This window comes from Parasteatoda tepidariorum, chromosome 1 (genome assembly GCF_982258835.1).
Source record: "Parasteatoda tepidariorum strain Cologne lab strain chromosome 1, Ptep-v5.0, whole genome shotgun sequence".
In the NCBI taxonomy this organism is placed as follows: Eukaryota; Metazoa; Arthropoda; class Arachnida; order Araneae; family Theridiidae; genus Parasteatoda; species Parasteatoda tepidariorum.
In genome coordinates, this window is record NC_141755.1 from 12271871 (window position 1) to 12298184 (window position 26314).

The window sequence follows — 26314 nt, forward strand, 5'->3', positions numbered from 1 at the left end:
AAAAAAAATTCGATGCATTCAATACAAACACTTAAACGTTTTTTAGCCGTTTAGGTAGCTCCCAGTAGAAAAATATCAATTCAACAGCGGCCTTTTAAAGCATTCTCACTTCAATTAATTAATTAATTCCTAATTGAGTTTAAATTAAATATTGTCATGTTTTTAGTGCATGAATCTGAATTGAACAACCTGATAATGCTCACTCTGGTTATTGTTATCTGGTTGCTCACTACGTGCTCTTGCGCGCCAAATCCAATCAATTAAAAATGAAAACTGTTGCTAGCGCGAGAAAAGAAATATCATCGGTTTTATTGATACATACATACATATATGCGTACGTATTAGCGTTATATATAATATAGATTCCTCAACAAAGTTCATCTCATAAAAGTAGTGACGTAGTGACTACTTTTATGACAGTTTGTAGTTGTTGAGAGTTGAGAAATTGTTTGTAGTCATTACATTAGGAAAAAAATTTGTAGCTATAGTTAATTACATTTGTAATAAAGTAGTTGCTGTTGTAGTTAACTACAAAAAGTAATGTAATTTTTCCGATCATTGACATCAGAGTAGTGAATACTGGGCAATAGCAAGCACACCCTTGTCTTGTTATTATACCGATTAATCGATTAATAATAATCACGTCATTGGTAATTCGCATTCTAAGTATGATGTTCAGCAAGAACTGATAGCCTGAAATAAACTAAGTAATCTGATACTTGGCAAGATGTTTGGCTGATTGGCACTAAGGTAATGATACGCAGCGCAAATCTGCCTAGCAGTCAGTATGAAAAGAATCGCTGATTTAACGAGGAACTCGAAGAAATCGGCGATGTTGGCAATAAACAGCAGACCTTCATGTTTACTTTCGCAATCGGCTTTCGCTGAACTAATCTTATAAATCTATCGTAATTAAAAAGGTTTCTAGAGGGAGTTCTAGGAAAGCAAAAGCCGTAAACAAACATCTCATCGAAAATAAAAATGGTTAGAAAGTATTGGATAAATGTTTCTAAGAGCCTACGAAGTTAATTCTGATACTCAACTATTAGTCATTATATGTTTTTGGCATAATGTTTTACATCATTCGTAAGAAGTTCTTTTGTTCTATTTGAATTTATATCTTTTTTTACAGAGACAATTTTCAGATCATAGAAATGGAATGTCAAGTTGATAAAAATGAGTATTTCATTTTGCTTCTAATCTAGGTTCTAAGGCAACAAATGCTGCTCTTAACGCCTTGTGCTGCCTGTGGAGAGGGTGGCATATTTTAAAGAACCACCGTTAAGGTTGCGTTTTAGTGCGTAAAAATACGATCAATAGGATAAACGTTAAAATTACTAAGGTGCTTTATTTCTTATTTTGCGTACTGCACATTATAGAAAGTCCACTTCTTTGCCAGCTTGTCTTCTAATCCGTGGCCATTATTGCAACTTAAATTTATTATACCAATTGCGATCCAGCATCATAGAGTTTTCAAACAAACATAACTTGAAGGGCTAATGCATATTTTTTTTTTATACGGCTGAATGTTAATATTTATATTTTGTAACATTTAAGTATAACCAACAGTTTGTGCCAATCACCTAAACTCAGACACGAGAAAAGATAATAAAATGTTGTATTTCCTAATGCCACTTGCCAATATCAGCAAGCTTGCTTGGTGAAACAAAGCGAATTTAAGACAGGGGGTGCGCTTCTTGTTTTTCAGTGGCGCAATCTATGGCCAAGAATACGACTTCATCCACACACACCTCACTACCCGTTTATAGGATGGACCTTTTCATACATCCCTTAATTCATCCCCGGATCGTAATTTTGATCTGAACCAGAGAACTACCAATCACCAATTCAGTACCCCCAGAGGTGTAATTTGTTATGGGGACATGGAGGACTTTGTGGCCCGACATATTTAACGTGCACCAGTCACCATTTACTGCATGGGGAAACTTCGAACCCAAGTCGTCTTAGACATGGGCCCAACGCTCTATCAACCAAGCTATCCCGGTCCAAGATGATAAAATGATGACAAAAACAATAGCCTCATGCTTCAAAATCGCAGACAACACTGACATTATAGGCATGGACTGTTTTGCCAAGCTATAAACAAAGTAACAGCATTTTAAAAGTCGAAATTCACGTGACAACTTTGTCTGTTAGTAAGTTATTTAAATTGTTTGCAAGAAATTTAAGCAAGGAATAATATTTCAATAAATATTTTTTTCATGATAGCTCAAAATTTGAAATGACTGAAAGTTTCAGAATGCTTTATCATTTTTCAAGCGATAGGTTTGGAATGAAAAACATTCTCAAACACCCCTATTCGTAAGCATTCCTTCAACTTTTCGAATTATAGAAAGTTATAAAAGTAAATACAGTTTTGCTTCGAAAAGAGATAATGCTTCCTTCTCTTCCTCAAATAACATTTTTTTATTATTATTGTACTTATTTTTGAATTTTTTTAAAAATTGTTACTACTAAATATAAATATATAAAAGCACATTTATTTGATAAGTTTCTGGAGAATGTATCGAAATAAATTTATCTATTGCCCCGGAAAATGTAAATATTTTTACGTACATTTTATCTTTCGTTTTAGCAGAACTGGGGGTCGTAAAACTCACTACTCGCTTGAAATCAATTATTTTTTCTTTTGCTACCATTTGATGTCAGTGATGACGTACGTTGCCACGTGCCACATGAAGTAGTTTTTGAGAATATGAAAAACATATTAGAAATTGTTCGCTCTCCTTTTTTTCTTTTCTTTTTTGCTTTTTTTCAACTTTAAAATCCAGTTTTTCGAAGTTTCTGAATTTTTTTCAAGGCAGATCAATTCTAGTTTTGACATGCGATAAAATTTTAAATTGAACTAACTTTCATATAGATTTCTGTTTTATTTATTTTGATTAGATATCTTTTTCTTTTCAGTTTACTTTTTGAATTATCGTTGAATACTCAAAAATTTCTTCCAATATAGATTCATTTCATTCTATTTCATTTCTTTTGTCCTTTTTTAAAAACTGTCTTTTAAATTATCTTGAAGTATTTTGAGATTTTTGCTCAGTTCTCATTTTTGCAAATAATTCCTGTTAAATATTTGATATGAATGGCGTTGGTAAATAAAATCAAGGGTAGAAGAAACTAAAAAATGAAAACAAAAACGATTTTTTTATTTATTTATTTATTTTTTTTTATGTTTTTTTTTTGAAAAAGTTTAAGAATAAAAATTACTTAAATTTTTCATTTGAATGACAACCCTAAATAAAGCTAAAAAAGATAAAAAATAATATGATGCACAGTAAAAAACTGTATTTTTGAGAACAGATTAATTATTTTGATGAAGTACGTTAAAACCTGGTTTTATGGGACTTGTACGAATGATGTTCGATTGTAAAGTCCTGGTTTTATCGTCCCTGTACGGATGATATCAGACTGATTAAGTTCCGATCTTATCGGATCAGTAAGGATGATGTACGACCGATAAAGTCACGATTTTATCAGACCTGTACTAAAGTCCAAGACCTGTACTATGTCCAAATGAAATAGTCCTGCTTTTATTGGACCTGTATGAATAATGCACAACGTGCAAAATAAAAAATGGACCACCCTGAATAACTTTTGACCTTATGATCAGATCTTCGAGATCTAGGACTCAATCTTAATGGTTGGATGGTTGTACACAAATATGCTAATTCATTATTGCAGAAAATATTTTAAGCTACGAAATCTGACACAAAAGCGTGCTTTCTCTAAATAAGTTTGCCTTTTTTACGACGAATTCCAATTTTTGACCCCCAAAATATAGAGGGTAACAGCAATCTGGGAAATAGGGTCCCCATAGTTTGATCAGGAGAGAGGTCCAAAGTTTAGACCCCTTAACGTTAATTTCATTTTTTGCGCATTTCGCCATATCTCGAGAACTTTTTAAGCGAATTGAATAATTTTTGCACACAACTATGAAATTTGTTTATCCAAAGATAATTCCATGAAAAATATAACTTTTCGTAAATATTTATTACTTTTTATTATTTTATTTAATAATAGTAAAAAAAGAATTTGAGTTGTAAGGTTGCAATTTTTTTCATAATTTTAAAGTATGTATTTGTACATTTTGCAAAATGCAGAGTTTTAAGCAAAATCGGTTGAATAGCTTCTGAGAAATCGGATTTTAAAAACACGGCTACTTTAAAATTCGGTTTCTCTGCAACTATTTGACCGATTGCGCTCATAATTTTGCCTTTTATCATGTAAAATTAAATCCGCTAAAATGATGTAAAATTTTTTATACCTTACCATTCAAAGTTTTTTCGACTATCATTAAATAAAATAATAGATATTTACTGAGAGTTATATTTTTCACAGAAGTATCTTTAGATAAACAAATTTCATAGTTGTGTGCAAAACTTTTTACATTCGATTAAAATATTCTAGGCATATGGTGAAATACGCAAAAAAAATATGAAATTAACATTTAGGGGTCTAAACTTTGGACAGCTCTCCTGACCAAATTATGAGGATGATGTTTCCAGATTGCGGCGAAAAAAAGGTATGTTTGTTCAGAGAAAGTACGTTTCTGTCACTGATTTCGCAACTTAAAATATCGTCTGCACTAATTAATTTGCATGTTTGATATCACCCCCTCAAACCTTTACGATTGACTCTAAGAACTTAACTAGATCAAAAGTTATTCTGGATGATCCGTTTTTTATTTTGTGCACTGTCCAACTAATGACCTCCCGGTTTCAACCGACGGCGCCTTTTTTATTGTAAAAAAAGGGCATATTTAAAACGTGATATAAACTTGTCTTTACAATTTAGAACTAGTATAGCTAAAAATAGGTTTTTATCAAATACTGAAATTACATAAAATAGCAATTAGAAACTAGAGAATATAATTTGTGGAGACATTTTTTTCTCACATTGGACTTTTAAAAACGATGGCATTAACTAACAAATAGGCTATTCTGTTTCTCATTTATTTTCACATATATGCGAATATAAATGCACAATGCCATAGCTTGGTGGCTATATGCAACTAGTTTCGTGGGATTTCTGATAAATAGCAGCAGTATTTCAGTCAAAAAGGCCGAATTCTAGCTTTGTACAACTCTTCCTTAAATGTTGCTAAGGAAATTTTAAAATGTTTATCTAATTTTTTTTAAAATTGTTTTTAGGGGAACAAAAGAGTTTATTTTCTCTCAATATTAGCGTTCCACGGATAAAAATGATTTTAAAAGTGTTACATTTTAATTCTCAGTACATTTTTCTAGAGCGTGAGGGACTTCTGTTCTATATGTATTCGTAGCAAAACTTCAGGGGGTTTATCTCCTAAAAAGACCGCACAGGTCAGAAAATTCTGGAAAAAAGTCTTTCAAAATTTAAGTTCGGCTTATAAAATTGTTACTAACATTTGAATCCATCATTATTGTCCCTTTAATCCTTGCTGTAAGTGAGAAATTATATGAGAATAAGTCCACTTGATAAGCATACATTTTCGCAAACTCGACATTATTACAAAATCTCTTCTATATTCTAAAAAGTCATGCATATTATAAGCGAGAGTTTCTTTTTTTTTAAGTATGCGTAAATAAAATATAATGTAACATACACTGTTATAGCTTTTTCTGAAACTGATTAAAGAAAAACTTGTACGCCTTTTACGAAAGAATAGCTAAAAATGTGTTTATGTCTATTGAAGCAGCCGGCAGAAATCCTTACCAAATTTGATAATAATGTCTAGACTAGTCATTAACTAGGAAAAGCAATAGTTCTTAGCATTTTTTGGACAGTGTGTTTGTTAAAAATGACTCTCTGATCTCTTAATTTCGTTGCGGATGGTGAAAAGTTTCTTTTAAGTGTTAAGGATAGAAATCTATTTATAGTGCTCTTATAATATTAATAATAATTCGTTTTTTATTTTTTCTAATTTTTTTTTAAAAAGAGGAAACTTAACGTATTAATGACGCATAATTTATATAAAAACTAGCTGTACCCTACGTGCGTTGCAACGCTTTCAATTTGAATTTGAATTTTGTATTTAAGTGTGTAAATGACATTTGCGATTATGATTTGAAATGCAAATTTTATTTAATGGTGAAAAAAAGCAGTTAATTCTCTAGGATATCATTAGTGCATTTTCAAACAGACATGTATGGTGATGCACACGGAGCATGAAACATATTTTGGACAATGATCTGAAATAAGACTGGATCTATGGTGACATCAAGAATTTCTGCTGATATCTGATCAGTTTTAGAAGGTGGTTTTTTTTCAATAAGCCAAATTAGAATGTGTGCCTGAGGCAATCCTCGTTTTTGCCATTCAATAGAGTACACCCAACACCGTGTCTCTCTAAAAACATGACGCTTCACAATGAAATCAAGTAAAGATTATCATTTTTGATTGAACACACGTGCTGTAATATCATGACGATCCGATGATGATTGTCCTGGTAACAAAATATCTCTAATTTCAACCCAAGCAGAATTGCACGTAAATGTAATAAATAAATCTAGGAGCCCATATGCGAGAACATATGTCATTGCATCCTGTGAGTATTCATACATGTGCCTTGGAGTCCAAGGCACATGTATGAATACTCAGACATGTATGAATACTACATTTGCAGGGAGTCCAAGTTTTTCTCCCTGCAAATGTAGTCGGCAATATAATCATTTTCCCCACATCATTAGGATTAACGTTACCATCATTAATTATTGCATCCCGTAAATGAATGCATTCTTCTGAACGTAATTTGGTTTGATTTAATTTAATATACAGTAGGCGTTCAGTTTCAATTTTCGCATACATATCGACAATGTATTGATGAACTAATTGTCGACATTTTAAAGTATGATTATCAGCGTTTTGGCAATCATTAATCTATATGCATAAAAACTTATTGCACTTGCTTTCTTATTGGTTTTCTCGCCTGTTTGCGAACTTCTTAATTTTATGTTAAAATAATATCCCTCCTCTCCTCACCAAAATAAAATAGGATATTGCAATGCATCATATGATCGATACGTTTCTGAGAACTCTTTGAACGTCACGATTTCTGCGATGAAGAACTGTATCGCGGGAGGTAAATTCTTCGCCAACTATAACAATAGCCACTTCATCCAATGTTGGCGCATTGTATTTTTCTTTGTGGTGGCTTACAGGTGTTTTTTCAGCTCTAATAACAACTTTGTAAATATCGGATGACATTTAGTCTAGGGCAATTGTGAACAGCCTAATTAACTGATTATGTTGATCGAAAAATTTTTGTAATACGGTAACAATTTTTCGTTTAGTGCCATTGTTTACCTGACAACGTTGATTGACTTGATCATTTGTGTTATCCATGAAATAAATTTGTAGAAATTTATGATCTGCGTTAGGCATTGAAAGAAGTGATCCTTGCACGATGATAAATTTGGCCTTGCACTTTGAATGTTGGGATGTAATTCTCGTTCAGGATACGTGTAGCACCGAATAAAGTCATTTAGAAACACGAATTGTACCGGCGTATATGCGCCAAAAAATGTTTCGATTGGTTTGTTTGACCTGATACGAAGGTTGATAATGTCTCGGCAGGCGACGTAAAATCTTGTAGTTTCTGTATGCTTCTAGAACAGCAAATTTCAGCTGTTTCATTTTTAAATTTGAGAGCATTACAAAACATACATAATTGATATATTTCTCCGATGATGACACTTGGGGGAAGACTATAGTTTGTTGTCGGATCATAGTGAAATGCACTGAAATTCAAATCAGAGTATTGGCAGCGTCTGAATAGCGAAATGCGTTCTCGGTCGGTTTTCATTCTTGCTTCCCGTTGGTCTGATATTTCCGACGAACGGGCTTGTGTAGTTCGTAGTTGATTTGTTGACAGTCTTCTTTCCTGTTCCTCAGACGTTTCTAAGGAACGGGCAAAAGCATTCTGTTCTCGATTAGTTTCAAGTCTTTTTCCCGTTGCTCCGATGTTTCTGAAACACGGGTAGTTCTCTTTTTGCGCGCTTGAGATGTCGACCGACTAAGAGCGATTTGCTTAGGCGGCATATTTTTGCAAATATTCTTTCTGACAACGAAAAAGAAATGTAAAAGTTGGCAGTGGTCGCAAATTTGCTAAATCGAAATATCACATACATATTTTAAATAATAAAAAGAGCAATAAAAATGAGATGAATAAGAAATATGAAAATTATAAGATTTAAAACAAAAATCAATTTTATAAATGAAAGAAATAAAATGGATGAATTCGAAAACTTTGCATAAATAAACAAACAAACTAATAGTTTTCAAATGACAACTGTCACAGCACTGAAATCTTCGAAAAGTATATTTAATTTTGCTAACCTAAAATTACGTACTAAATATAAATATTTCTGAAAACGTGCAATTTGAATGAAATTTGCTTTTGTCTTTATATTTATTAAACAGTTTTCACAGTACTGAATCCGTGATACGACCAACAATTAAGAAATCTATTCTCGTTGATTTTACTTGCTTGTGCTCACCTGACATAAAGAAAAGCGCGAATTAAAAATTAAAGTATATGCAATTTACTTTAATTTACTTTTCTAAATGAATAGAGTTATAAGATAGAAAATATCACTGTTGTTATCTTCAAGATATTTGAAAATTGAATCGTTTATAGCAAAATTTAAAACAATGGCTAGCTTTTAACCAATCAGAAAATTCCATTTCGACTTTCACTGATATCGCTGGAACGGTTTATCGCACGGGATAAAAAGTATCCTATGTCCTTCTCCTGGCTCTAAACTACCTCCCTGCCAATTTTCAGCTAAATCGGTTCAGCCGTTCTTGAGTTATAAGTGAAGTAACTAACACGACTTTCTTTTATATATATAGATATTTTTACCGAAACTTTGACATGTTTAATAGGAATACTGTTATGGATGATTTTCCAGAAATTTTGACAATACTGTTGAGGATGATGATTCTCCGGTAATGGTGACATGTTTGACTGTTAAGGATGGTTCTCTGAAAATTTTGATGTTAGTGATAGGAATACTGTTGTGAATGATTCTCAGGAAATTTTGACGTTGTTCATAGGAATACTGTTGTTAATGATTCTCTGGAAATTTTGACGTTATTCATAGGAATACTGTTGTGAATGATTCTCAGGAAATTTCGACGTTATTGATAGGAATACTGTTGTGAATGATTCTCTGGAAATTTTGACGTTATTCATAGGAATACTGTTGTGAATGATTCTCAGGAAATTTTAACGTTATTCATAGGAATACTGTTGTGAATGATTCTCTGGAAATTTTAACGTTATTCATAGGAATACTGTTGTGAATGATTTTCAGGAAATTTTGACGTTATTCATAGGAATACTGTTGTGAATGATTCTCAGGAAATTTTGATGTTAGTGATAGGAATACTGTTGTGAGTAATTCTCGGGAAATTTTAACGTTATTCATAGGAATACTGTTGTGAATGATTCTCAGGAAATTTTGATGTTAGTGATAGGAATACTGTTGTGAGTGATTCTCGGGAAATTTTAACGTTATTCATAGGAATACTGTTGTGAATGATTCTCAGGAAATTTTGACGTTATTGATAGGAATACTGTCGTGAATGATTCTCAGGAAATTTTGACGTTATTCATAGGAATACTGTTGTGAATGATTCTCTGGAAATTTTAACGTTATTCATAGGAATACTGTTGTGAATGATTCTCAGAAAATTTTGACGTTATTCATAGGAATACTGTTGTGAATGATTCTCAGGAAATTTTGACGTTATTGATAGGAATACTATTGTGAATGATTCTAAGGAAATTTTGGCATGTTTGATAGGGATAGTAATGTGAGTTATTCTCACCCAAAAGGAAAAAAGAACATTAAAGGAAAGTATCCAAAAAATATAACTCTGGAAAAGTGCACAGAAACGACATTTATATTTGGCAGTTAATCTTTTTGTTCATAAATTTAACAGATAGAGAACCTCTCATCATTTGGAGTCAATATAGTTCTTGTGCAAAAACATTCCTATAAGTACGTATCCTGAGTATCTAACTAACTGTTTCTCTATTTAAACCAAATTTAGGAATAGTGCGCCTGAAAAAAAAGAAGAAAAAACGGGCAGCCCTGAATTACTTTTATTCTAATGATTGGATCTTCACGTTCTAGGATTCAATCTTAATGGTTCGAGGGAGTGATCTCAAATATGCTAATTAATAAGTGCATACGATATTTTTAGTTACGAAATCAGACACAAAAACGTACTTTCGCTGAATAAACATGCCTTTTTTTCTCCGAATTCAAATTTCTGATCCCCAAAATAAAGGGGGTAGCCGCAACCTGAGAAATATACTCCCAATAGTTTGATCAGGAGAGCGCTTCGAAGTTTGGATTATTTAGTGTTAATTTTACTTTTTGCATATTTCGAGAATTTCTTAAGCGAATTGAAAAATGTTATTCACACAATTATAATATTTGTTTATCCAAAGCTTATCCAAAAAATAATTTTCAGTAGATATTTATTATTTTTTATTATTTTTATTTAGTAATGGTCGAAACGATTTTGAATTTTGAGGTGCACAATTTTTTTGATAATTTAAGGAATATAACTTTCTTGCAAAATATCAAATTTGAGCAAAATTGGTTGAATGATGGTTAGTGATAAATTGCTTTTCCAAAAAGTCAGATATTTAAAATCCGGTTCCTCAGAAACTATTCTATCGACTTTGCTCAAACTTGAATTTTGCCATATTCTGCAAAATGTTCTTTTAAATGTTTAAAATGTTCATGCTCTTTTGTTATGCTCTTTAAAAGGATGCGAAAAATTTTATACCCATAATTCAAAATTTTTTCGATCATTATTAAATAAAATAATTTAAAAAAATAAGTATTTACTAATTTTTTTTTTTTTTTGCAAGGAATTATCTTTGGATAAACAAATTTTATACTGATGTGCAAAGATGTTTACATTTGCTTAAAAATTTCTCGAAATATAGCGAAATACGTAAAAAGTAGAATTAACATGGGAAGTAGAAAGGTCCAACTTTGGAGCGCTTTTTTGACCAAACTATTGGGACCATATTTCCCTGATTGCTGCTACCCTCTATAATTAGGGGAATCCGAATCCGAAATCGAAATCCGAATCCGTTGAAGAAAAGGTGTGTTTATTCAAAGAAAATACGTTTTTGTGCCTTATTTCGTAACTTAAAATATCGTGTGCACTTATTAATTAGCATATTTGAGGTTATCCCTTCCAGCTGTTAAGATTGAGTTCTAGAATGTGAAAATTCGATCATTAGATCAAAAGCTATTTAGTGTGGTTCGATTTTTATTTTGTGTACTGAACACAGTAACTCTTTGCATCGTCTGGGAATATTAAAGATAAATTCCCAAAATATTTCTTTCGAAACTTAAGCTTCGAATTAATTTATAAGAAAGTTAAAAATTTCAAGAAGTACAAAATAAAAAGCTCGCATATTTTAAAAATTAATTTTTAGAAACAACGAGGTGCAAATTTTATTTTCCAAAATGCATCTTATTAACAGGAGCTTATGAAAGTAATAGGTGAAAGAAGAAAAATAATTTGCTTGTAAAATATATTTTGAGCTAACTTAAAACTTTATTAGACTAACAAGTAATAAAGGGTATATATCTATCTAAAAATTACGAAATATTAAAATATTGTTTTAAGTTTTCAAATTAAATATAAGGGTACACTTTATACCTCTTTTGTGAGAATCTCTCAATTATGAAACACTGTCAAATCATGAAATAGGATAATTGGCGAAAATATTTGGCTAAAACCTGGAAATAAATTAGATCCTTCTCCGATTCCCAGCTTTTTTCAGTCGCAAAGCATCAAATGAAGTGTCAGGTGTTTGACTGTTAAAGAAATTTAGAATAGTGTTTTTTTCAGTTCTTATTTCTGCGTCTGAAAAAATTATTGAAAGTACTTGAGAGAAATTCAAAAAATTATCTGATGAAAAAAATTTATTATAAAAAATTGAGATTATTTGAAAAAAATAATTCATTCGAATTTTTTTAAATTAACTGATGAACAACACATACCTAAATCATATTCTTATTTAAAAGTTACATATAAAATGATTAATTTTTAGCAATGATGACATGATTGTATAAATACATCATTCTGTATAAAAAATGAGCATTTTTAGATTAAGTTAATTAATTCACATATTTAATTTTACCCGTACAACTAGTAGTCGGCAACGCAACGATCTATGGATGGTGTTTTTAATATAAATGTTAACAACATCGATCTCGAGCTCTTGACCTGCTCTGCATCTGGTAATAAAGTATACAGCTGCTTGCTACAACTTATTCTGCGAGGCAATATTTTCTAACAGTTAGTTTTGTTTTTAATAAAAAAAATAAATTTTATAATTTCTGAGTTCAAATCTGCTATGTTTCATAAGATGTTAATGATATTAAGTAATTGTGGTGAGTTTGAAGTGACAATTTGTTTTTTTTATTTATAAATGTATCGTTAAAAAAAGGTGCATGGTTTTGTAGATTAAAAAAGAAACTCGCTGTTTTAGCTGCCCTGATTCGGCCTCTTTTTACTTGTTTATTACGGTTTGTTCTAGTTGCGAGCCGTGTACCATCATACGCTAGTATTAGCATATTGTCCGAGCAGTGAAATTAAGTTAATTTTACAAATTATCGTTTAGGTTTAAATTTCGAAATTTGTATATTGTGGATAAGGTAATAAGTGTTTTATAACGATTCTTTTTCTCAAACGACGATTCTTACGTCATGGACCGATCAAAACAAATTCAGGCCCAAGGCCCACCAAATTCTCCGGGCCCCTTACAAAATATTTTGAAATTAAATTACTGAAGCTTACGTAATATTTTGAGTAATTAGTCCTAACAATGCGAAACAATCTATTGAACTGCATGATTCAAGATAAAGATTCTAAGAAATTTTGAAAGCAGACAATTGAAGATTATTTTTCTAAGATAAAGTTTACGTATCTATAAATTAAAGCAAGATATAAAACAACAAAACAATGTTATATCAAAATAAAAATAGTTTGGTGATCACTAGAGCCCGGATTTTGATGACCTAAAAAATCTTAATTAATGCCGTTAAAAAGTGCAAAAAATGCAATTACAAACTGCAAAAATTGCCCTTAAAAGTGCAAAAAATGCCTTTAAAATGCGAAAATTGCGCTAAAAATGCCTTATGACATGACTTAAATAGAAGTAAAAATATTGAACTAAAGCAATGTTTTACTCTTTAAAATTATTATGAGTCGTTTCAAAAAATATAAAGCAATGCAATACTTGTTCTTCGTTCATAAAAGTTTGAAAAATATGTTGTATCCTAAAATAACAAAAAAAAGGAAAATATATTGACTCCAAAACATTTTCATTTTGTATAGAAACTTAAATGAATATAACAACTTCCATCTCATTAATATTACTAAATATCAGAATTACAGTGGATTATTGAATTTTTTTTTAATATTTTGAAATGTAAACGAGTGTCTCTTGTCTGAAAACAAATTTTTATACCAGGAGAAGCTTCTTTCAACGTCTACTGATGTTATTGGTGCGTACTTGAAAAGGACGGTCACACTTACTGACAATTCTTCTTCAATTTGAAAAGATGTTGCTTCACCTGTTAATATCCTAGAGATTTTCTTCATTGTTTGGAAGCCAGTGTAATAATAAAAAATAATAAAAATTACAAAAAATTAACAAAAAATTTAAAAAATGCTTTAAAATGCAAAATACGCCCCAAAAATTAAAGAAAATGCCCTATAAATCTCAAAAAATGCTCTAAAGGACAAAAAATGTCCAAAAATGCAAAAAATGCAAAAAAATGCAAATGTCATCAAAATCCGGGCATTAGTGATCACAAACAATTGAAATCAGTGATTTTTGCTTAAAGTCACCGATTAGCTTAATTATTTTGTTTATTGTAAGCTGTAATTATTTTTAATTTAGTACTTAAACCAACACAAAGCTATCCCATCTTTCATTAGACTTTTTGCTAATTTTTGAGGTCCATCAGAAATTGTGGGCCCTAGGCCTATGCCTATTGCGCCTGGGCGATAATCAGGCCCTGCGTATTGAAATGAAAGGTTTTCAAATAACGATTCCTATAACGATTTGTTTTAACACAAATAATAAATCAAGCAGCAAATACACGTATGCAAGAAATGCTACTCCAGAGAGCCGCAAAACCACAATGATCACGTTGTAAGACAAATGGCTTCAACATACACCGGAAGTACAGGCAGTAAAGAGCTCGCAGTGCACCCTAGTGTAGAAAAAGTAAACACTAATACGTAGAAGAAAGTTGGAAAAAGCCCCGGGCAGAGGAATAAAACTAAGTCACCGCAATTAAAAAGCAGGCTAGGCTAAGTCAAAATCCCAGGAGAGTTGGGTTTCTAAGCCTCAAATTCCAAAGAATTGTCACATGAAGCAATGCAGAAGAGAATAATCAAAGTTTTATTTGTGATTTCTGTTCTTAAATCTGATCTGTAACAAATTCCGAATCATATTACGGTAAAAAGCAGCGGTATGTGAGTGCTATTTTTTTTACCAGAGCATGCCAGGAACAAAAAATCTGGTATACCAATATTGTTACAGGAATAATTACCATGAAATTCCTAAATCACTCCAATTAAATAATTATTACTGTTAAAATTACGGTATAATATTTTGCGATAAAAATGGATTGCGTTAAAAATGGATATTTCGCGGTAAAAATGGATATGTTGCACCCAAAGTGCCGGTACTTTATACCAAATTTTGATCCGGAGTTTTTTTGACAGTGTTACTTAATTTAATAAAAGTTACAAACAGATTAAATTCAAAATTATTTATGTTCCTTTATTTTAAAACCTCACTGTGTTTTTTAGAGTAAAACGGTCAGTGTTATAATTTAATGCAATAAACAAAGATTTCAAAAAATAATTCATTTATACTAGAAAATAAAGTTTGTCCAGTAAATAATATTTATTTTTGGAGCTAAGAGCTAGCATATCTTTCAAATAAAAATTTCAACAATTTTATTCACGCAAGTGACATAGGGAATAAAGAAGAAATGTAAGCACCCGTTTTAGTCCAACTTTCCCCTATGTTGTCCCAAAACCTATTTTCATTTTCTTTCCCATTTCATTCGATTCTATTCCTTTCAATTGTCATTTTATTTTACTCTTCTCTTTGATAGTTTCTTTTTTATGCATCTTAAGTGTTCATGATAGATGAAGGACTTAAAGCTGTTATATATAAACTCTGAACTTTTAAATTGTGTGCATAGGGAAATGCTAGAGATTATTTATTTCGAATAAGCTAAATTAAATGCAAATAAATCATAGTTTTTCCAGAATGCATACATTGCTTGACATATTTTTAGAAGTTCATTTCAAAAATAGTACCGCTCTTGATATATATTTGTTTTGAATTTTTCTCTTAATGAAAATATAGAAGTATGCACATTAAATGTCTCAAAATAATTTTTAAGCGAAGAAAAAACAAAAACGCTAAAGAAATCTAACAAATTGCTACTGAACAAGGCAGGGAAACAAAACTTATAAGATTGTGGAAGGCAGCAAAGAATAGTTGAAAGTCAACTTTTAGAATCACTTCCTAGTTTCATCAAGCAAATAAACTTCTTTTGGTGATTTTCATTCAATCTTCTTCATTAAGGATATTATTGACTTTAATAAAAAAAAATTCCTAGTTTAAATATTCATCTGGGACTCTTAATGTATTTTCTTTACAGACTGTATTTTTGGAAAGGATTTTGAAATTATATATGAAGAATTTTAATTCGAAAAAAGAAAACTTTCATAATTCTCAAAGCAGCTTAACTCTTTAAACAAACTTGAAATACGATTTAATGGAAAATTGCATTTTTTACTAAGTTTTTTGCGAACAAATTAATTAATTAGAAAGTACTCCATGAATTAATATTAAACTGTCTAAGGATTTTACTTTAACTCATTAGTTAAATTAGAAAAGTTGCTTTTAATTAATTCATTCAAAAATTTATTTAAATGTTTAGAATAATATTTAGATGAATACCTTCTGCTGAAGATTTCATTCTAATATGTCGAATTAACTTCTCCCTAAATTATTACTATTATTTATGGTAATGATGAAGAAAATAATTTAATTCATAATGAAGAAACTTAAAGTAAGGAGGGATAGTAAAATAGTTTGATAAATTATTATTATTATTATTTAGTCATTTATTATTATTTACTTTGAAGTAGATAATTTTTTTAATTCTGAATGTTTTTAATTTTTGAGAACGCACTGTATGTCAAAACTAAAAATTCCCAAATTAGCAATTAAATATAATTTTTTATACTTGTAAAATTAAGCAATACAAAAATTAAGCAATAAAAAGATCGTATGACATTGGAGCACTCCAACAAACCATTAGTTTTTGCACTTATCAAACATTTCCTCTTTTATACTAGAATGTGAAAGAAACCGAAGTGTTTTTTTTATTCTTTTTGAGGACAGTAAAATAATAGTACTCTCCAACCGAATGAGTTCAGTGGCACGCTGGTGTAAGAATCTTAAGTACTAGTTTAAGACGATCCGTTTGGTTTCTTTTAATTCTATACAATATTTTTTTCTTTACAGAAGCCCTGTGGTAATAAAGACCAAAAGTACATTTTGTAACTAAATTACGATTCAATTTAAAGATTCAAATTTCTCGTCCTTTTTCATTTTCTGTTTGGGAAAACATACGTCTTTATATGATTGAAATTTCCATTAATCCTTTTAAACTAATAGAATAATAAATACTGTTAAGGGCTACTGCTTATAATTACTACATATATGCTTTTTGATTTCTGTTTAAAGTAAAATTATTGTTAATGAGTTCTTAAATATTAAAGTATTATGAATTACTATGAATGTATACATTATGAATGGAAGTAAAATTGTAATTAATGAAAGAATGAAATGAGTATATAAAAAAATGACAGAAGCACTTTTTGTGAATAACAGGACTGAATCTAAGATTAAAAAAAATTTGAGTTTTCTGCACAAATTCACAGTAAGAATAAAAAGTTTCGAAACACTAACAGGAATCTACGCAATCCTGCTATGATTTAGTAAGCTTTATTCAAATGACGAAAAAATCTCAATTTTAAAACTATAAATCACTTAAAAGTATTATTTGTTCATATTATAAATATAATCACGCATAAGTGAAGGAAAATATAAAACAAACATTAAGCTATAAACTGCAGAGTATTAACTCTTCAAATCTACATTATAAACTGACCGTTTCCTTCCAGTTTTGCTAGAGAGAGCTGAGGTTCGTTGGTCGAAAAGAAACTTTAAGAGAAACGGTACTGTGACGTCACAGTATAAACTTTTAGTCTTGGTCTCTTATGATATTGCAAAATTAATATAAATATGCAATAATTTTTCTATATAACGATGTCATATGTGTAAAAAGGTATAAATAAAACCTGTAATTTTAATATATAACGAATTTTTCAACTCGTGAACAGTTAGATCTATCTACTAGGTTTTGATGTAATTTAATTGAGTGCAAAGGCAAAAAATACTTAGGAAACAATACTTGACTTGTTAATAATATTAGACATGTAAATAGGTATGCATTAAGGAATGTACTTTTTTTCTAAATCCTATACAAACTTAATTTCTCATAACTTCTAAACTATTGATTGTGTATTCGTCTTAATGCTGGTATCATTTAATTCAGCGTAAAGTACAAGTCACCCCCTTTTTTAACCCTCACACAGCATCAGTGAATTCAAGATGCTCCCATCTTGAATCCTCCATCTTCAACTTCGAAGTTGGGATTAAACCCCAAATTTTTAAACAATATTCAGCTTTCTACTAGTTTTTTTGGTATTAAGCTTTCTTCGGAGACACTTGGGTTGACCTGTACTGATTCGATTCATTAAATATGATTAGCTGAACACATTATTAATGGAATTATTTAAAATATTTATTAATACGATTAATTAAAAACTTTAGCTAGAAATTTAAAAAAATATTGCATCAAAAATGATTTTTCGTTGGATTAACAAAATTTTGTAATTTTCCTACGACATTTTGTTGCGATGAATATATGACGGACTAATATTAATTTGATCTGCAAATTTTTCTCTTATATTAGATATTTTCTGCGTATAAATAGTGAATTAATTGTTTGATAAAATGCTTAGTATCTGATTTAATATTTTCCAAATTTTCTCTTAAACCCTAGTTTTTCCTAATTGTACCTTTCATAGAATATTCATTTTCAAATGTTTGAAAATTCATTAGTACAAAATTAATATAATTTAATAATTAGTACAAATATTATTAGTTCAAAGTTTCAAAAGTCATTGGGCAATTCCCAAAAGGTTAGAAATAGCACAGATCTAAGCTCTGACAGTAATATGGTATAAATTTCTTTCACAGTAAAATTTAGACCGAAATCGGGAGAATGTTAGCCTTCATCGGTGAATATCAGCAATCGCAATCGCAGTCGCTTTGGTGAATGTCCGAGATATTTGCAATGTTCGATATTAATTTATTCAACGATATTTTAATATCGGATAAGGATAGATTACGGAAGATATTACTGTTGGGAATATCGGGCAAAGATTTTTACTCTTAAAAAACATTAGGTTCGAAAATGCCTGTTATTTCTCCCTACATCTACCCGGTAATACCAACAGTGTTGTTTTTCCTATTAGTTAAATAAATAACTCTTATTAAATTAAAATATCTGAAAAAAAAACTTTCGCATTTAAATGATATGCAAAAAGGAGTGTACCAAAGAACTTAAATCATATGTTATCTTATATTGTAAAAGTAACTCTTCTGTCCCAGATAAGCGTAGCAGCAAAACACAAAACAATTTTTAATGTAGGTTGTTATTAACTAAAATAAATCAAACATAATCTATTTCTTTGAAGTTTTTATTATTCTTTATAATTTCTTTAAATTATTAAGTTTTTAATGAACAATTTCATAGAGTTATGAATTGCACAGTAACTATTTTTCTATACTGCTAAGATTTCCATTGAATTAGTTAAATCAAACAGAAATTCAACCATTTAAAAATATTAAATATTTTATTTCTTAGGAGAGAAATACTTTCGTATTTAAATAATGTGAGAAAAAAATATACCAGAGCATTTAAATCACATCTTCTTTATGAACTAAAAGAACAACGCTACCCTTTCAAAATAAAACAACTTAGCACGTTAAAACAATGCATTCTTATTAGTCGTTTTTCGCTGAAATAAATGGATCACTATCAATTCTTTTAAAATTGCTATAATCGTTTCATTAGGGAACAATTCCATACGTTGAGAAAAAACAGTATTGTCAAAACTGCGAGAATATGATAAAATTTTCCGATTTTCTGGCTCTATCAAAACACTAAAAAGTACTGTAATTTTTACTGTAAGGACTTGATAATGATATTGGTAAAATTAACAAGAAAGATATGGTTTGATAATTTGGGATAAAACTTGGTAATTTTATCCCAATACCTTAGTGCATGCATAAAAACCTTACCTTACCTTAGTGCCTTAGTGCATGGCATAAAAACCACCTATTCGTTTAAATTTACTTTACAGCTTTGTATTTTTTACTTAATGTGAGTTAGTATAAATTATAAATTTTAAGACTAAAATTTCCAGTACATAAATCATTAGATATAAACGGAAAAATTATCTAGCGAATATTTTAAATACCGTACATTTTGGTTTTATTAACCAGAATTGTGATTTATTTATTAGAAATGTCATTACCATACAGTACGGTAACTTTACTAGAATTGTTTTCTCTGTGTAGAGTTATAAATAACGCAATGAACAACTTTCAGGACTAATAATATTTTTATTAAATTCGTTACACCATATTAAATAAATAACTTCTATCATTTTAATTTCTACATTTAATATATAACTTTTATGATTTTCTATCAAATATTTTGCAGCTAGATTTGCTTCGCTAGGAAATTCTTTTAGCTACTTCCTGCATGAAGAAAAAAGTCTGAAAAAATTACCATACTAAATGATATTAACAATTATGATAAAAAAAATCTTTATTTTTGATTAATAAAACCAGAAAATAATTTAACCATTCATTTGGTAATTTTTCCGTTCATACGATAATGGTTTACCGGAAATTCTGGTTTTAAAAATTATAGTTCTTATTATCACTCATTTCATAAAAAAAATTCAAAACTTAAAAGTAAATTTGACCAAATAAATGAATTTTATGCCATGCTCTAAACTAACATGATAAAATTACTACATTTATCAAATTTTATCACAAATTATAAAACCCTATTTTATTGTCAATTTTACTAAAATCATTACCACAGTGCTTCAGTAAAACTTACTGCGCTTTTTGTTGCTCCCATAGAGCCAAAAACACGGAAAAATTTACCATATTCTGGTAATTTTAACTGTACCTTTTTCCCAGTGTGAGACCCGAACTTTAAATAATCATAGAAAAGGCAATTTTTATCTAGAAATCTGCAGCTTAGAGGAAAGTAAATACATAAATGCGATGAAATATTTTATTTTAATAAAATTAGTTAATTGAATGTAATTAATCTTAATTCATTATTACATAAAAATGATAAACTTTAATGTTTTGCATTTTTTGTTCGTTGTAAGATATTTTTCCGGTGACCAGATTTATAAGCTGTGATTTTAGGTTAGGAGAGCCATCGAAAATGTTTCAGATATGAGGACAACCATATATTTAAAAAAATATTAATTTATATGTGCAGCAAGTTTTTTTTAAAAATTGATAACTAATATCAGGTCAAATCAGATCCTTCTAAGCAGTTATATATAATAAAATATTCTACATTTAAACTCACGTAAAATGAATAAGTACATGGTTATCAATTTCTGTTTTAATTTTTTGCTGGAATTATTTTAAGACGAGTGTAGCGTTTTCATCCGTTAGTCTCAGCATGGTGTTTTTTTAGTTTTCGCTTACAAAGAAAGACAAAATTATCTTAATTTAAGGAAAAACTATGTTGTTTAAAAAAGCATGCACATTCTTTTTTTATTATTATTCGCTGAATATAAAGGAGAGGAGAAATTCGAAAACCTTTGAGAACACATGTTAAAATTTGGGAACAATTTCTGTTCTCAACAAGTTAGAATGATTTTCCATTCGAAGATAAATTCCAGGATTCCAGAATTGAGAAAGTCTGGGCACCTTGGTGTATATACTCACATTTTTTTCAAGAAACAAAAGACTCTAGACTTAAATAATAAAATATTGAAACGTCATAAGACTTTTAATATGGTTACTTGTATCTATTTTTTTTAAATCTTCGTTACAAATTTACATTGTAATCGAAAACTTCGAACAAAGAGGGTAAATCCAGTTACGTAGTTACAGAGAAATCATTTTGTGAAAGCAAACAAACAGAACAAACTCTTAAAATGTTACTTAGGTGATAAAAGAGTACCAAATGTTGCCCCATATATTGAATGCTGGATCTCATAATGTTAATAAATATAACTACTGGGCTCTGCTCCCTGTTCACCAAGGCTCCCAAACCCCCGAAGATAAAAGTTTCACGGTAAATCAGACCTTTTGTACCATAACACGCCAATAATTACACTGTAAAAAATTTCCATTCAAATTATGGTATAAAGTACAGGCACTTTGTGTGCATCGTCTGTGAAATCCATTTTACCGTAAAATCCATTTTTATCGTAAATTATTATACCGTTAATTTATTACAGCAATATTTATTTAATTTACACACTCAGGAGTTTTACGGTTATCATTACTGTAAAAATTACAGTACATCAGACATTTGTTCCATAACATGCTCCAGCATAAAGTACCGGCACACTGAATGGTCGGTACTTTTTTATCGTAATTTGATCTGGAATTCTTTACAGTGTAGTTATTGAAATAAAATATCTCAAATTGAAATAAATGACATGAAATAAAAAACTTGCAAAAACAAAATATTGCTTTTATAAAACAAATACTATTGAAGAATCACAACTTTGTTAAAAACACAATTATAAAGTTCAGAATTTTGAGCTATCACTGCTGTAAAATAACTTAATTATTAGTTAAATTGTAAAAAATGTCACGCAATTCAAAAATTTTCAAAACTATACATTAATTTTGCTTTTTAAAAGTAAATAGTTATCTATGATAGAACATTTTACTTGTTAATAGGAATTATTATGTTTCAACTTTTTCAATTTTTCCCAAGTTTCAGCTAATTTTTCCCCCAGCTTTTCCATGTCGGAGCGAGAAAAGAATTTTCATTCAGAAATACGTTAACATCTACGTTAACGCTTTCATGGTTATGACAGACCCGCAAGCTTGATATTTCACATTTTTGTTGCCGACGTGAAAAAGAAATGAGGACTTTCTTTGTCTCAGTGTAAGCGAAATATATTTCTTTATAGATTTGGATTAGAAAAAAAAAATTTGGTGAAAGGCTTTTATGCAATTTCAAAATGTTTTTTAAGGGTTACAGCGCTTGAAAATTGATCTAATTTTCAAATTACTTCCAAAGCATTGAAAAACAAAGCATTTTTTTCTTGTTCTGAGAACGCTTATCCGAAAATTTTCGAATTAATGTTATAGCGTTCACTTTCACAGATTTATAGTGGAATAACATTGTCATTTATAAGTGAAAAAAAAATTCAAAAAGTATGCAAAATTTAAGAAAAATGATAATATTTCAAAATTTTTGAATTTTTTTCAAAAAATATTGGATTGCGACACAACAATTTTTGAATTTGTTTAAAAAATATTGGAATACGACATACCAATTTTTGAATTTTTTTCAACAAAATATTGGATTACGACGTACCAATTTTTGAATTTTTTTCAAGAAAATATTAGATTACGATACAACAATTTTTTGAAAAAAAAATTGATTGCCTATAAAGTGTGCGTGCGATTTGCTTATTTAAAAAAAAATGACTTACCTATTTGTGGGACATCATAGGGACGCCTGAAGTTACTGAGTTTTGGAGAATCACTCATGGAAGGAACAGATATTCTCTTTTCTAAGTGTGGAGTTTGTTCCGAAACTATTTCTCCCTCTGTACAGTTTTTCGAGTCACTAAAATTGCCAGTTTTAGTTGCGCACCTCTCCGACTTAGCACTTGACCATTTTGCAAGCATAAAACTTCTCAAGGGATGGTATCTTTTCCGACGTCCGTACATGGAATCCCCACCACCATTAGCAAGCATGGATCGGGTAAGTTTTGTTAAAGTGTTTGGTGGGTGAATGAATGCATTGTGTCGATGAGTTGGCATTCTTGAAGAAAGTAACTCAACTTCTGCATCGTAGGAATTCGGTAGGTATTTAATTGAAGTAGGTCGATTGTTTTCACTTGTGTACAGATCTCCATCGTCTGGCTTTGGCGTCGTTTGTTTTTGGTAGCGGGGTGCGTAAGCTGTAATCGTGCTACAAAGAACAACTACCACAATCAAAAATGGAGTAAAATCTTTCGAATTTATATTCATTTTTCTGTATCTCTAAGCATTCAAAGCTACGTTAGTGTGAAATAGTAAGAAGAAAAAAAGCATACGTTAGAATGTGTTCATTATTAAAGTTCAGATCACTTCATTATTTGCCAGTTCACATAATTTCCAACATTTATGTAAAACTTAAATCATTTAGTTTTTCGTGACAAATAATCTGATTTTTTTTTATTTATCTCTTAATTTATTTATTTTATAAAATGTTCGCTTCTTTCCACTAACTAATCGTTTGATTTATGAGGATCGTTTGCTTTTTTGTCCGATTTAAATTTTTAAAACTTTTTTTTAATTTGAATAAAGAGTTTGTTATTATTTTTCAAAAAAGAAATCGTCTGCTCTTTTCTGTTGTAGTGAAAATAAAATAGGTTTCTTGTTGAAATAAAATTGAACAGTGATTCGTTCTTATGAAAGAGAGAGAGAGAACGGGAGCTGTCAATTGTTTTGGAAAAAAAATATCTGATCCGGCCAAAAATATCAGCTGACAGCACACCTGAGAGCTGTGAAAAGGGAGAGCGTGGAAGAGACAGAGCCGTGTGTGAGATAGAGAGTTTTGTAACAGAGACAAAGGGGACAGCCGGATAAGGAAAAGAGGGGTTAGAAACGAAGCGCGCGCAACTGGCAGGTCGATTGGAGGATGTAATTGGCTGCATGTCCGGATTGGGAGAAAGGTCAGCTGTCCGACTGATGGCGGGAACGATTGCGGAACGATGAATGAAATCCAGAAGGAGGGAATTTTGTATTCAGGAAAAGATACATCGGACACGCGGCATTATTATTTACTATAATATATTACCATATTTACATTATACTTTAATATATATATATATATATATATATATATATATATATATATATATATATATATATATATATATATATATATATATATATATATATATATATATATATATATATATATATATATATATATATATATATATATATATATATATATATACATATATATATGTATATATATATATATGTGTATATATATATATGTGTATATAAATATATATACATATACATATATATATATGTATATATATATGTAAAAACTTATATTTTAATGCTTATGAAGCGAATTCTTAAATGTCCCTGTTATTCACAAGTGTTTCCATTATTTTGAGAATCACCTGTATATATATATATATATATATATATATATATATATATATATATATATATATATATATATATATATATATATATATATATATATATATATATATATATATATATATATATATATATATATATATATATATATATATATATATATATATATATATATATATATATAAATGAATCCTCCGTTTCGTTTTTGTGATTTCCGGTAAGTTTGACAGCTATCATCTATTAGTAAAATTACTGTAACAGAAGTTCTATTAGACGCAAATTCAAAAACAAAATAGTTTTGAAAACTAGAAGAATTATTATAAGATAACAAAACATTATAATATTCGATTATATTATTATAAGATAATTGACAAGTAAGTGTTCAATTCAATTTTTCGAAAATATATAGTAAATATTACAGTTGGATACATAATCGATACAGATCAAAGATACAGTCAATACATTAAGAAATTCCGATTGTTATTCCGGCTATATAGTGCATATACAGTTAAGATTTATATCTGACAACATCTGATTTCTTTCCTTTCTTTCTTTCCTTCTTTTTTTTTGTTGTTATTTTTTACATCAACTTTACGCTCAAGCGTATTAGAAAAAATTCTTGAGAGAGAAAAATAATTTTTTCGATGAATAAATTGCGAACAAATCGAAATTTCGAAATTTTTTTTTATTAAGATCAGATATATAAATGGCTCTTTCATCAAGTCAAATTTAAACTCGGTAGTTGCTTAGTTGCTTTCCTGCGGTTTGAAAAGCTGCCCACAGGGTAATTTTTATTTCAAGTTTTAAAGTTAATAATTCTCGAACTAATTATGGAATGTTGAATTTTTTTATTCCTTTATATTCTTTTCAAATTTTTGTTTTCATATCTTCATAATTTCAAGATTTATAGTTTTTGACAGCAAAACAAAATGTAACGTAAAATTGAACACCAAACAGCAGTGGTGGCTCTTTGCTACATTTCAGTATAGAATGATTTTATCAAACTTTTGAAAAAATTTCAGTGTTCCAACTGAAGTTTTTAAATGATAAATTTAATAAACAAATCACATCTGTATTTTTTCAGCAATTACTGATTGTTTCTATTTAGTATTATCCTAATTTTAGTTACTAATTTATGTTTATTATGATGAATACATTACATCACTATACTACATCTAGAACTGTTTTTTAAAGATAGAAAATTAAAAACTCAACCTCAATTTAAGAGAAATAAAACTTTATGAACAGCGGAAATGCGATTTTCTTTAACCTTTAGAAAATGTAGTTTTTTTCCGCTAGTAAATATATATCGATGTTTACAATTTATAAAAATTAAGTACTAATGTTATTCAATAAAAAATTAAATTCTATTTTAAATACTTAGGCATTTATTTTTTTAATTCTATTGCTTTTTAAACTTATTCTCTTTAAACTCATGTGTTTAATGATAGTTTTTCTTCGGGTAAGCTTAGGCAAATTTTCTATGAAAAAGTCTTCTGAAATTAGCATGAATGTATGTTTCAATCAAGTAAAATAATTTGATTTATTATGTATGGATAATATATTATATTAAAAGTAAAATAAGTAGGACATTTCTAAATTTTTTAAAAAAAATGTATTATTTTTTTATGAATAAAAATTAATTTTATTTTAAAATGAAATTATACTAAAGGAATTAAATTGTAATTGATTTAATAA

At 29.3% G+C, this 26314-nt stretch overlaps 1 protein-coding gene across 1 annotated transcript in view; it reads right to left on the minus strand.

Annotated features, from left to right (window-relative positions):
- Positions 1-24048, minus strand: part of LOC139425406 (uncharacterized) — an 80749-nt gene extending 56701 nt beyond the window's left edge. Inside the window, exon 1 of the mRNA XM_071180190.2 lies at positions 22936-24048. Coding sequence (XP_071036291.1) covers positions 22936-23479 — 544 coding nt within the window. The 5' untranslated portion in view covers positions 23480-24048. The remainder of the gene's footprint in view (positions 1-22935) is intronic.
- Between the last annotated feature and the right edge of the window lie 2266 nt (positions 24049-26314).